The sequence below is a fragment of the Orbicella franksi genome, chromosome 12 (genome assembly GCF_964199315.1).
Source record: "Orbicella franksi chromosome 12, jaOrbFran1.1, whole genome shotgun sequence".
Taxonomy (NCBI): Eukaryota; Metazoa; Cnidaria; class Anthozoa; order Scleractinia; family Merulinidae; genus Orbicella; species Orbicella franksi.
Window position 1 is genome coordinate 12151523 of NC_138156.1, and position 13909 is coordinate 12165431.

At 37.2% G+C, this 13909-nt stretch overlaps 1 protein-coding gene and 2 long non-coding RNA genes across 3 annotated transcripts in view; 2 read left to right on the forward strand and 1 right to left on the reverse strand.

Moving 5' to 3' along the window:
• Positions 1–3715, forward strand: part of LOC145462632 (putative 3',5'-cyclic phosphodiesterase pde-5) — a 36440-nt gene extending 32725 nt beyond the window's left edge. Inside the window, exon 28 of the mRNA XM_081446207.1 lies at positions 24–3715. Within this exon, the coding sequence (XP_081302333.1) occupies positions 24–342 (319 nt within the window). The 3' untranslated portion in view covers positions 343–3715. The remainder of the gene's footprint in view (positions 1–23) is intronic.
• A 1787-nt stretch (positions 3716–5502) lies between these two features.
• On the forward strand, positions 5503–7702 carry LOC145463438 (uncharacterized). Its single transcript, XR_014041331.1, has 3 exons — positions 5503–5850; positions 6180–6310; positions 6786–7702. It is a non-coding gene; the product is annotated as an uncharacterized LOC145463438 (long non-coding RNA).
• A 2060-nt stretch (positions 7703–9762) lies between these two features.
• LOC145463329 (uncharacterized) lies at positions 9763–11926 on the reverse strand. The gene is made up of 3 exons (XR_014041312.1): positions 11756–11926; positions 10475–10513; positions 9763–9856 (listed from the first exon to the last, which is right to left on the reverse strand). It is a non-coding gene; the product is annotated as an uncharacterized LOC145463329 (long non-coding RNA).
• Between the last annotated feature and the right edge of the window lie 1983 nt (positions 11927–13909).

The window sequence follows — 13909 nt, forward strand, 5'->3', positions numbered from 1 at the left end:
TTTGTTTTTTTTCCTATCAAAAGGACGAACTTAGCAAAATGGTCTAGAATGGCCCAACATAACAGAACAGCACTCGACGCCATGAACCCGTCTTCTGATGATTCAGGCAAAGAGGACCAAGACCAAAAGGAAGAAACAAGCCAAAAGGGTGAGGAGAGTGATGGAACAGCTGAGGAAAAACAAACCGCGAGTGACAGCCAGGCGGAGAAGAACGAGGACAAAGAAGAGGATCAGAGTGAAACGAAACAGGAAGCCAGTGAGTCAGAAGACGGACAAGACAAACATGAACAGACAGAGACAGCTGTGGAGAAGGACGACAATGAGGCTGATGGTTCACCTTAACGTTGCTGCTATCAATTGTTTGTGACTGAAAGGGTTATGTTCAGTACTTGACTCTGCTCACGTGTGTTTGTTTCTACCTCTGATCTAACCGTCATTTAGCCCGTTTGTTGGGAAAACGCGAAAACAGCAGCGAGGACAGATAAAGACAAATGTGCTAATATATTATTTTCACTCGCTTGTGTTTTCGCTTCTCGCCGACAAAATCACTCATGTCAAAAAATGTACGGAGGAACGAAATTGTCAGATTTGATATTCCTGACTGCATGCATTATTTTCTGGACATATCTCTATAGTTTGGCCTGGAACAGGCTTATTACCACTTGTGGTAACGTGTGCTTTGAATTCAAGGCTTGGTCAAGCCATTCATGTGTCTTAATTTTGACACACAGTCAAAGAGAATTATACTTCTGTAGTCTCAAAGGGCCAGTTATTTAAGTTAGACCTCGTTTTTAACTGAAGTAATATCGCAGAGGCGACAAGGCGGAGGCTACGAGTAAATGACGGCTTTCTTAGACGCTTTCTACACGTAGAAAATCAGTCTATTAAATTTTAAAGTACCTTTGAAAAACCACTCAGAGGTCTTTGAATGACTGGAGAGACGCATAACGCGACAATAACAAAAGTTTCTAAAAGCAGTGTAAAAAATCTCAATAGGAAAGACGGTTTGACGTCCAATATAAATACTCCGTCATTTTTTGTTGATTCTGCACGCGAAAGGAGTCGGGATATAAACTTGGTTTTTGATAGGCTGTAAAAGATCGAGTTTATATGAACCTGGCCTCTAACTGCATGGAAATCGACTTGGTTCAAAACTGATCCTAGATTCAAGTCATGATATTTCGGTGTCATTGTAAGACGGGGTTTTGTCAGTAGCTTTGAGGTCGAAAAGTTGCTGTGACAATTTTATTCCCAATGTCACAAGGTAATGTGAACTAAATTATAGTAAGAATAAGTGATTGTACATATTTGAATTTGTCCAGTGTGTGCCATCGCCAACTGTTCTGTACATTGTAAACTATATTTATCGTAAATTCAAAGTTATTACTATTCAAAGCGGTTCTTCTGTGACTTTCGTTCTTGAAGCCAAAAACTCCTCAACCTCAGTGAATCAGAAATCGAAAGACGACAAGTCAACAGCTCAGACAGACTTGCCACTAGTCAACCAACGTTTAATGATCGCCTATCTTCGGAACGAGACGGCGATCTTCCTGCAAGGAAGTTTCGAGCGTTAGCGATGAAACCAACAATGAAGACTATTGCAAAGGTCCGCTGAAAATACATGTATCATTGGAAGAGACTTAAAAAAGTCTACAACTCAGTTGTCGATAAGTTTGGAAGTTAACTAGTTTCGAAAGCCATCTGGAGACCGCTTTGTCAAAGAGAAATTTTATCTGGCTTATTGCCTTGTAATTGTATATAGTATACTTATTTATTAGAAGACCATAAGATACTTCATTGTATGTTCTTGGGTATAAAATAATCCTGTTATTGTACCGTGAAGTTTTCTTGAATTTGATCTGATGATGCATTAACATCAGGACTTTTTTTATCATTATTGTTTAGACTTTATTTTCAGTTAAAAACAGAACGATTTGTTTTGATATCGAATTATTGATCTTCGATAGTTTTCTTAGACACGGAGTCAATTATTTTAGAGTCGGAAGTTTTAGTAAGTGCTATTTTCTCTTCCCAAACGTTGTAGATCTTCTCATCTTAATTCATTGAATTTTGGTGCCCAAAGAACCGGATTTGAGAATGGTTATTAAACTCCTTTTATATAACAGAGGAAAAATTCTTGATTCAGCAGGCATTCGACTGTGTTGGAACAGCTTAAAGTGTTTCTTGAACCTTTTTCAGCTCTTCGAAGCTGTAAAGTTATTCTTTCAGTTGCCAAATACTTTAAATTTAAATTTAATTTAAATATTTGATGAATTATGTACCGTAATTCAAATATCTGCCGTAACTGTACAATATGTAACATACAAGTAAAGTAACAACCTAATGCATGGATTAGTTGTCAGCTAGAAAGGAACGCTCGAAAGAGTTACGGGATCTCAAGGTTAAGGCATTCTATTTATTGATGATTTACAAAGTTGCTTTCAAATCGTGAGAAACCTCAAGCTCTTATGGGGAACCTTAGTTTACATGGAATATGTTCTTTGTTAACATAAACGAGTTAGTTTCTGATCGAGGTACAGTCGGAATATCATAAGGTCATAGCACGATTAACTGTCCCAAGTAATTTGAGAGCGGTACATTGAATACGTTTTGTGCGACACAGGTTTAAAAACTCAAAATGGTACCAAGAATGTATGAGCTCATTAGAGCTTTTGCCACCCAGAGGTTTCGAGGTTTTCGAAAGCTTATTTCTCCTTGAATATCTCCCCCCCCCCCCCCCCATTTCACCAGTTACTAAATTTCACATTTGAATGTTTAAAGTCAATTTGTATCTAGTGTGAGGTCTTCTCTGCGCAAAGTGGTATGTCAATGAGGAAAAATGTAGACAATGACGTCAGCAAAGATTGGTAGCAACAGTGAGGCGACAGAAAAATCCGCGACGTAGTTCCCTCAGGTGGTTGAATAATGTTACTATCGCAATGAAGTGGATATTGAAATGTGAATAGGAATAAAGAAACCAGATTTCAGATATTGGCGCGTTGTTAACTGTCTAATCACTGACTACTCTTTTGTAGTAATCTTCTATTTCAGATGCAACAAGTGATGTCCCGGTTCAAAGGGACACAGTCAGCTGGAGCACACTCATTAGATACCATTTCATAGCTAATTTGCATATCACAGAGACGCGATCCATACTGGTTTTAACCAAATATGATAAAAAATAATATCATAGACAAAAGCACACTCAAAAACAGGTTTTTCATTAAACGATTGAAAATAAAGCAAAACACTGCGAAAATTGAAGCGGATTTCTAGAACTATTTTGGTTTCAGGTTAAGGTAAACTTTTTTCAAACTGAGAAAACTAGTGTCCAGGTCAGCGCGGTCGCAAAGACGACTGTGTCCCTTTAATAGAAGGCTCGAGCGGTAAACCACGACAACGACGGCGATAAGAACGTTAACAAGCAAAAGATTTAATGAGGAAAACAATAGCTGTGCACGTGCGTTATAAATCTCTGTACATCTCTTTGCCGTCCTCTGCAAAAAAACTTGAAATGACCAAGTTCTGCGTAGTCTAAGGAATGTGAACGTCGACGGCAAATTTTTCGTATTTCCATTTAGCATTAAACGCTGTCAATGCATATTTAGCCTGAGCACGTTTTCAGAACCATTGGCATACTGAACAGATCTAGAATAGTTGCGAATAGACTCGCTGGTAAAATATAAATTCATTTTTTACTAGGCTTCGTCCTCGGCATTATGCTCCCTAAAGTTGGACAGGTGCTGTGGTCTGTATAGTCCAAGAGTTTGAGTTTCGCTTTAGTCTCGGGATTCGCGCGCACCTATGATATGGGACAATTTTTCTATTTTTAGAACAAATTGCGCCATCCTGACGTCATATATCCGCGCGGATTCACGCACATGTCGGGGCCTCTCGCGAGGATGTTGTCACGTTGCGTGATCAAATGGTGAGAGTTGAGAGATTCTCTTGTGTATTTTTCACGGCGATGGCAGGAAATAAGGCAGGGAATACGAACCAGGGCGCTTATGTGTAGTTTTATGCTCTGAGCTAACGGAAAAGGTGGGTTTTTCAGGGTCGAAAACAAGACTTCAATCTCGCGCTGGGAATGAATAATAAGATCTGCTCACGCTAGTTGCAAGCTTACGCGTATGTTTTTGCGTTTGTTTTGACTTAAGAATATAGCAAGAAAACTCTCTACTCTGGTATCGAGTTAATTTGTGAGTTTCTCAGACAATGGTTAATCATAACCAAAACCTGTTTTGACGGTTTCTTATTGTTTCTGCTTGTTTGGTGAGTTTGCAAAAGATTTTGCCGGAAAGGAAAGTCTGACGCGTACAATTGGCTCATTTGCATAGTGCAGCTCGTGCACTTTTAAGTCCGAGTCGGTGTTTTCAATTGTCAACAAATCTTGACAAAGATTTCTTTCGTTATCTTTTGTGCTGAGATGCTGCAACAAATTTCACGAACGCAAAAAAGGCTACTAACATTATGTGTGTTTCTTCAAAATAAGCATAGTGAAGTTTTACATTGCGAAAATGAAAATAGACAAGGAGTTTTGATAACTCGATCAACAAAATCGAAATCGTTATTCGAAGTTGATTAAAGAAAGCGTCATCGTAACTTTGCTGATTATTTCTGCTTTATTTGCATATTTTCAGCTCAGCTTTTAATATATTCTCAAACATTTATCAATCTTAAACATATTTAAAAACTATAGAGTTATTGTTTGAGTTCGATATACGCTTTCACACGAAAGTGCGGCGGAATTACAATTTATCATGTTTAGTGACTGTGCAAAACACGCATCGGCGGGCGCTCTCATTCATCGACAACAGAGAATTTACTGGACTTTTACACGAATAAAACTGAGCAGTATCTACGGATGTAAAGTTATTGGGCCTTGATGAAACATCAAACGTTGCTTACAATTCAAGCGAAACTCAAACTAGCAATTATTTTGTTTAGTTTTCGGTCGCGATAGACTGGGAAATTCCTCGCAAGCGTGTGGCAAGAGGAGCTAGGAAACTATGAAGTCCTGAAGCTCTGCTATATCTTAATATATCCAGCTAGTTTTTTGCTGTGTAATGGAAAAGCTGTTAATCTTCAACATATGTGAAATTTAAAGTGGAGTAATGTACAGCTCATGCAAAAGAAGCATCCGTCGGAACACAACTTGGTCAGCGATATATATAAGCTTACAGCGGAACATACCTAAATTCGACACTGTCTTACTTCACTCAAACTGGAGCAGCTTACGACGAAAATACCTAAGCAAAATTCCAACAGACGTAAACGCGTTGAGTTGTGGGGCAAAAACATGAAAAATTTCGGGAATTTCGGACGCCATCTCCCCCGCGCGACATCCGCAAAAATCCTCGCAGCATGTACGCGCGTGTGCCGCAGGTGATGGCGCAATTTGTTCTAAAAATAGAATTATTGTCCCATATCATGGGGACAACCCCAATACTAGAAATGGCGCGCGCTTACGGTCTCCGACCCCGATTATGGCTCCTGTCCTGAGTTAATTAAGGTGTTTCTGTCCTGTTTATCGATCTGATAGTCGCCCCTTGGAAATGCGATGTTCCGAGAATTAGCATACAGTATTTGCCGTCGAAGCTTCACTCCCAATGACACCTCGCCTTAAAAATTTGCACGTGCTGAATTTTTAATTTTGTCGAAGGAGAAAATTTGCATTCAGTTTCCTCCCTCGTGGCAAACGGTCTTCTTCGCCGAACGACAGCAAAGTTCATTTGGGTCATTCCTTGGACACTTCTAGTGGTTGTAACGTTACGCTTAACTTGTTTTCAGCAAGAAAAGCAGAAAATTTGTGACAAGCATGGAAGGGCGAAGGAGTCAGTTGAACCTCAGGTTGGTTGTTCAAAGTGATTTGAATGAACAAAGGTAAGAACATTACATTTCAGTTTTACAAGAAAATTAAACCCAAGCTAGAAAGTTGCTTTGGTAGCAGAGAGTTGAATTCGCTGGAATTGTCTCTGGACTTACTCCAGAGCCAAACCAAACGACCAAGAGACAAAATTTTAACTTCAGAAATTACCAATTTCTACTTGTTTTTAACGTGTTTAATAACGGTCACAATTCATTGCTCAACCAAACTTTGGCACAAAGTCTCCAAAGATGTATGAAACTCCATCATTCAGTGAACATTTTGATAACATTGTTTTACTTTTGTCATAAAGGTAGCCTGTAAAGGAATGAAAAATTCAAGTTTGGCCGAGTTAAAGTCAAATGTGGGGACTGAATGCAATGCACACAGAAAGGAATGAAAGCAGAGCTTCTTAAATCAGACCTGAGATGTTTTGTAAAAATGGTGAGTGATATATAGCGTGAACCTTTATTAATTCAATTAATACAAAAATGCATTATATAGAGAATTTTACAAAAAATAACGAAACAACATTTCTGCTATAGTGGAATATTAATACGCGCGCGTATTTTAAGCAACTTATTTGCAAGAGGCAGGCAGGGGGGAGGGGTCGGTATATTTAAGTTTGGAATGGGCAAGACTGGGGGGTAGGTAATAGGATGAAAGAAATTTCAGAAGAGAATATTCTTAAATTTTTTTCATAAATTTCGTTTGTATTTTGAATCACTGCTTTGGTTCCTCCCATCTAAACGAATCACTGTACTAATCGTTTAAGAACGTTGATGAGGAAATTTGTAATTCCCCAGGGATTACGTAATAAATTTAGATCAGCTGCGCCTATTTTCAAACCTACAGTACAATGTGCCATAAAATACGTGTTTTTGTAAGTAATACCCGCTCTTATGTGTTTCAATTTTAGTGCTACTGGTCATGTTCGAGAGGACAAGAACCTTGATGAACTCAACCAAGATGTCATGTGTTTAGCACACTAATGAATGAGTTATTCGTCAAGAGAAGGATTTAAAAACAACCTGGATACGTATGCGTAGGTTTCTTTCAGACTTTTTGAGCGGCTACTTCCCATTATGATTGCTGGTGACGTAGAACTTGCTCGATTCCAGTTGCTTTACGCAGACCAAATTTCTCTCGGTGTAGAATCGGTTTCGTTCTCCAAAACCATGTGTAGAAATGTTTAGTCCGTGCGCGATTTTTTAGGTTTTTTCGCTATTGTGCAGCCAGCGGTCACATGGGAAACTCAGTCTTTCTCAGTAACAACAGGTCGATAACTGATCGAGTTTTGTAAGAAGACCTGTCAAAAAAAAAAAAATTCCAGTGCCTTATTTCGTCCTTAAACTAGAGCACTCGCTTGTTTTCGTGAGTTGGCTACCTTTATTGACCAAATGTCTTTTTTACCGAAAAAAAAACCCCATCCGGCCCCGGACTTACCCAAGCTCGAAATAGATTAGCAGTTCAATTTAACAACAATCGCCGCATTGAAAACCAAGTGATTTATTTATATTTTTTGGCGTTAAGGATAGGAATAACCGAAGGGTTTTTGTAGCAATTTGTTAGAGCGATTTCTCAAAACCCGTTAAAAAAAATTGATATTCAAAATGTAATCGGCGGAAAAAATTAATGCGTGGTTTCTTTGCTATTATGAGCGAGGTACAAACATGGCGTTAAACACAGTGTTACTTTGGGAAAATTCCGTAAGTCTTGGTGTCTTAAATTTTTACATTTTGGAAACTTGAGATATTTTGCAGAATACTTTACTGGTTAAATTTCAGTTATGTAGATTTGTTACCAAGCGTGCAGTAGCGATTTCATTTTTTTTTTTTTTTTTTTGCAAATTTTCCCGCAAACTTTTGACTTGGTTTACTCGACGGAAATTACTTGATATCAGGAGCCCATTACCCAATTGGTATGGAAAGCTCCGGGTAATGGGCTCCTGTTGATATCGAGTTTTTTTTAAAATATAAACTCTGTATTTGGCTCCATGTTTGTACCTCGCTCAAAGTGACGGGGAAACTGCCAAATGTTTTTGAGCCGTTATTTTTAAATTCACGGAGTTTGTAAAAAAGCTCAGGCTTGCAAAAATTTCTCTGCCGAGATAATCCAAATGTAAGTTTTATATTTTAGCTTAATTTGTTATGTTGCCAGCCTCAAAGTACACTTGTTAATTTTTCGCTGCCAGTGTTTATTTAGTGCTATCATTTGCATGCTCAAGATATCTTGCACTCTTTTATTGATAGTTCGATTTGTTTACCTTAGTCTTTATTTTCAGTTTGACCAAAGATTTACTCAGACTTAATATGCAGTTATACGATTTTCTTGTAAATAGTCTTTTATTGTCTTGTTAATTGCCACTACAACTTGTAATTAGTCAAGTATACAATAAAGAAATAAAAAGACTACAAAATATAACTGTTTTCTTTGTTTTATTGTTTACATCAAGAATAAAAAGATTGCACGCTTTTAAAGGGGCCTGGTAACTAGAAGAAATGTAGGCTATCTCTTTTACTATTTTTTGACTATGTAAGGTTGCCGAGAAGAAAAAAATTTCTGCGCTTTTAAACAGAGGGCTGATAACAAGTCAAAGCATAGTCTTTCTTTTGATGAGACAAATACGTAAGCTAACTGGCGTAGCTGCACAGATTTTTCCCGCCAAAAGACTTAGATTATTTTTCGACTTGGAATCAGACCCCATTCAAAAGCGCAGACCTTTTTTTCCAAGGCAAAAGTTTTCCCGCCAAAAGACTTAAGATTATTTTTTTCACTAAATACCAGACTACCTTTAAAAGCGCACACTTTTTCTTCGAAACAGTTTTCCCGTCAAAAGACTTAGTTTCTTTTAAACTGAAAACATTTTTCCCGCCAAAAGACTTGGTTATTTTTTTCAAGCCATAAATCATACTGCATTATCAAAACAATATTTTTTCAAGCCAAAAGGTTGGAATATGTTACGCAGTATAACGAGTTCCACTACAGTGATTGCACTTTTTAATTCTAAGAACGTATATTTTGAGCGAAAACACTTGAATATTTCCTTTATAAATACCGAGCTAAGTCGGTCAAGGCAGGTGATTTTTTTCTGAACGAAATTCCACGCACGTTAACTTTATTTCATATCTCTCACACGGTGTCTTATAAAGCTTGTATTTTCCGACGCAAAGACTTCTTCAACTCTTGCTATGGTTTTTAATCTCGAAAACCTTGCAGTAACGCAGGACCCGGTTGCTCAAACCACATGAAAAACTAATGGTCGCCAACCATGAATTTTAATTAAATATTTGTAAATTTTCAGTTATGTTTTCCGTCTAGATCTCCAATCTTCGTCATATATTCAGTTTTGAATTTGACTGGTCTTAAACTCTACTAAATATGAATGATGAATGATACTTTCATAAAAGAAAAATTAATATCTCGAGTAATAATTTAATCCTGGATTAGAGAATTGATGAATAGGCTGAGCAACCGGAACCTAGTTTTTGAAATTCAAGATATTTAGCGGGTGAAAAACACGAAGACAACGGCAATGACAAACAAGTTTAAACTCTGAATGACCATCTCACGATAATAACAATTCACTTTGTCTATCGATATCAGACAATCGTATAACTGATTTTGTAAATATAACATTCAATTTCAATTGAAACAAGAATGATCCAACCTCTAAAACGTGCGCACAATCCTTATTTTACGATGGCGCGACGAAACCAAGATTTATAACTTACATTCTAGACCATTATTCTTATCGATTTTATAACCGACGTTCTCGTTGCCGTTGTATCGTTGTTTGCTTACAATCTGTCTTACCCTCTCTCCATTCCTAAAATTCTTAAACAAGGCTTCGATAAATAAAATAGGTCACCTCGTTATCCTTCTTATTCCTAAATGCGTTCAGAAGTATAGTTCATAGTTTTCATGAGCCTTGTCCTTGTCTTGCTGTCCTGATCCAGTCTTTTCGCGTATTGGAGCAGTATTAGTAGCCTGAAATACCACAAGAATTGATGAGATTTAACTTAAGGAGGCTTGCAGAGTCGTAGCAGTTATTTTTAAGCATGAGAGAAAACTTTTGAAAACGAAAATTCGTACAGGAAGTAATCTTAGAGTTTACAATACTTAGTGTACCATACTGATGACATATGTCCAGGGTTTTACTTTTCGCTGGTTCCCAAGCAACAGAGGTTACTTTGTTGTCTAATCACTCTGCATTGAAACGGAAACAAAATAATTTCTGACAAAGTACAAGTAAGAAAACAGCAGTCATGTAGGAGGGGATGTCTCGTTTATTGATCAGACATAAACAGCAAACATAAACTGCCCTAGGATAGTTATTAATACAACAAATGTACTAATCTATCATTCTTTTAAATATTACCAAGCATTGCAGTTGATCGCTTGTACGGAAAGTTTTAGAAAAGTCCCAATAGATGTTGTCATTAGATCTGATCACAGGAGACTGAGGAAGAGGAAATAATGCCATTTTGATTTCGATATTTGTTGTTCTAACAGAACTACAACAAGATCTGTAAACAACTAATGTTGACAGTCACTTAGAGCTAGTTTTAAAGGAAACGGGTATTTTATACAAAATGATGCACTTACCAATCCATTGTCAATGCATAATTCTTTCCACGATTCTCTCTGTTGAAGATATAACCTTCATTAATTAACGTACTTCGTTGAAAATTGTTCTAAATTTATTATGGAAGTAACGTTGAGAAAAAGTCTCGCTCTCAAGATCAAGAAAACACAAACCAACAAAACTTTCATGGCTTCTAGGCACATTTTGGTGTCTTTTATATACAGAATTTTTTCATTCTTGCATATTCCCCTTGCCATACATGGTAATTTCAGAAATTGGCATCAGCTTTTCCATAACAGATCTGATTTGTACAAAATTCCTGCTTTACCAATTTTCTTTGGTTTTTTTTTGGTTTATCGTTTCCATGGAAATATCGATTACCTTAAAAAACACGTTCAACCAAACTTCACCCCATTTGGTAAAACGCCAATTGAATATGCTAGGTACGGTCCAGAATAAACTATATCGAACCACCTTAAGCTGTCTGTCATCGTTGACACCATGGCAACGTCATGTTGTATTCTCGTCTAGGAATGACAAAGTAATAATGATAAAAAAAAAATTTGTTCAAGTGACGCCAAATGAACGGGTCTACTTCCTATTACGTTTCTTACTATCAATAAGACTTAACTACATGTATGATTCCATTAATATCACATTCTCATCAATCTTCTTCATACATTTCTTCTAGTGCTGGTGAGGAGAATTTGCTTGTAAATCAAGACATTTTAAATTTAGCCCTGTTGATCATGCACTGTTCTCGTGATCTTAGGGCTTAATGACAGTGGTGATATTAACGAAACACAATACATGCATACTGATCACTGTCAGGGCTAAAAGGTTTTAAAAAAATATCATTGGTAGCGTATTTTCCGCTGATACAGGTTTATTTTTTAGTCAGACAGCCTTATTTAGGCTCAATTGTAACTATATGTAAGAAAAAATAAATAAAAATAAAAAGTTCAATTTAGTTCAATGCAGCTATGTTAATAACGAGAAAGGTTTGCGTCGTGAAATATAAACTGTGGGTCAATTTAGGAAATTGTTTAAAGAAAAAAAAACACTTGAGGCCAATGTATCATTTATTACTCTAGGTGAGTCGCAAGCCGTTAAAGTTCAAGCGTGGACGTTTCATGAAATTCGCTAGTATAGCCCTTGAAACAAACTTTGTCAGTAATTATTCCTCATTCGATATTTAAGATTTGCTCTCGTAAAATCTTAAACTAGGAGTCAAATGATAATCGTACAACTAAGTTTTGGATTCTGAGGTTCAACACAGTTTAAAAGAGATTAGGTGGTACCTTGACAAGAAGCGCGGCTGTCGACATCTCATCCTCGTTGAATTACAGTTCGCCGCTGCGAGAAGATTAGAAGTGCTCAGAATGCCGAGTGTTCAACACTTTTTCTTGTGAAATGCCTTCCACTTGGTTCCAAGTACGCTCTCTGCTGAGTGGTTCCTCCGTATTAGTGAAATACAAACCGTTGAAGCTTATAACGTTTCCAGCCACAGGAAAACGTGGCTCAACACCACAGAAGAGTTCACACATGCTTCGAGGTTGAATAAATTACATGTCATTAAAATTAATGAATGCAAAAGATTACTGTGATTGGACATTTTCAAGCACGCAACAAGGCACTAAAATATGTTACTAAACGCTTACAACTTTTTTCTCGTTGGATGAATTATTTTGAGAAAAAGTGGATCTGGTTTTATTCCAGGCGTAGTCAATCGATAAACCGATAATCGATATATCGATTGCCGATTGAAAATCGATAAAGAAAAAAAGTTGTGAGTTATCGATTGTTATCGATTGCCGATAGTCAGTCCGGAATATCCCGATAAATTAGGACAGTCATGACGTCATGAAGCTATTGTTAGCAGGGAAAATGGCGGACCTTTGATGCGGACCAAGAAAATATGTTGTTTCCAGTCTCGCATAGAGTCTGGCAAGCATTATCCAGGACTTTTTGCGACCAAACGTTGAGAAGGAGAACAAGCGGTCATTTTGGTAGTGGGATAACGTTGACTGTTCTCTAATCATTGAGTTTTTTTGGTGTCAAGCGACAATGTAGACGCGATTTTGTGGCCAAATATTAAGGTTAGTAAAGTGTACGCGTTATTTTCTAGTATTCACGTATTTTTCATTGAGCTGTGTATATTTTTTACTGGTTCTAGTGTTGTTAAAGTTTCATCATGCCAAATTACACGGTTGTAAACAACGTCGATATTTTGTAAACTCTCTTTGAATTTGAGGTGTTACAAGTGTACCTGAACTGCTGTTGTTGTAAGGCTTGAGTAATGCATCGTTCCTTCATTTTTATGACAGTTGTTTTCAATTTCTCTCTCTTAAGTACATGGAAGGGCATACTCGACTGCTCGAGGCACTTTGCCGAATTTTAGGGGGAAAAAACAAAGGGAAAAGAGAGGAAATAAGACGTCGCTAAGTACGCGGACGAAATTAAACAAATTTGGGAGGTCTCTGTTTTGGTGGATTCACCGAATGTGCACCCCAGTTTTATCACTGGAGAGCCAGCAGCCTGTTGAAAATCACCTACAGCACAGAAGTGGCAGCGAAACAGACAGGCCAGGGGTAGTGCAGTGATTCCCTGTAAATGGATGCTATCAGTATCCCAAGGAATGGCACAAAGGGTAGAGAGATTGTTTGTGCTCATTTACCAGAGGTTGAGGGCCATGCAGACATGTAAGTTAAGGTTTGTAGGGGACATTGTACTCTTTTTTTTTTTGGCATTTTTTAAAAACTATACACACTGCAGCTGTTCCTAGTAGATGATGATTCTTTTCACCTCCCCATGAAGCTTGAATGTACCAGAAAGTAATGTTTTTGCAAAATAACTTTTATGAACGCAAAGACTGAAAAGGTACGAGAGTTTATAATGTAGTGTCGAGTGTTGAACATTACTAATTGTGAAACTAATGCAAAACATTAATTGGTTGTGAACAGGAAACATATCAGTTTGGTTACGAATATGTAATAAAAAATAGAAAACATAAGAGTTATCAGACCACTTGAGGGCAATCTCTTATTTAGTGAGACTAATGTCGTAACTACATTCAAAATAAATTCATATATGAAAACGAAAAATACATTTGTAATAATATTGACATCTGTAAGCAATGTAATAATCTTCTAAGCGCTTGTGATTTGTTTCAGGTCCTGCATTCTGCTAAGAGGCGAATTCAAGGTCGAGAGTACCTAAAGAGTGAATAAAATAAAATGGATTTCACTTTCAAGACTGAATTTGTTTTGTATACTTTAAATAAATATATAATAAAACCTTGGGACATGTGGATGGATTGTGAATGCTCCCTTGTCAACCTGTCCAGGAATTATATTTTGACATTTTTGGGTAAATAACTTGTGAAAGTCAGCAATTATATGTAAGTTTTCATAATTTAAATGTGGAAATCAGACATGATATCTTTTAGCACAGTA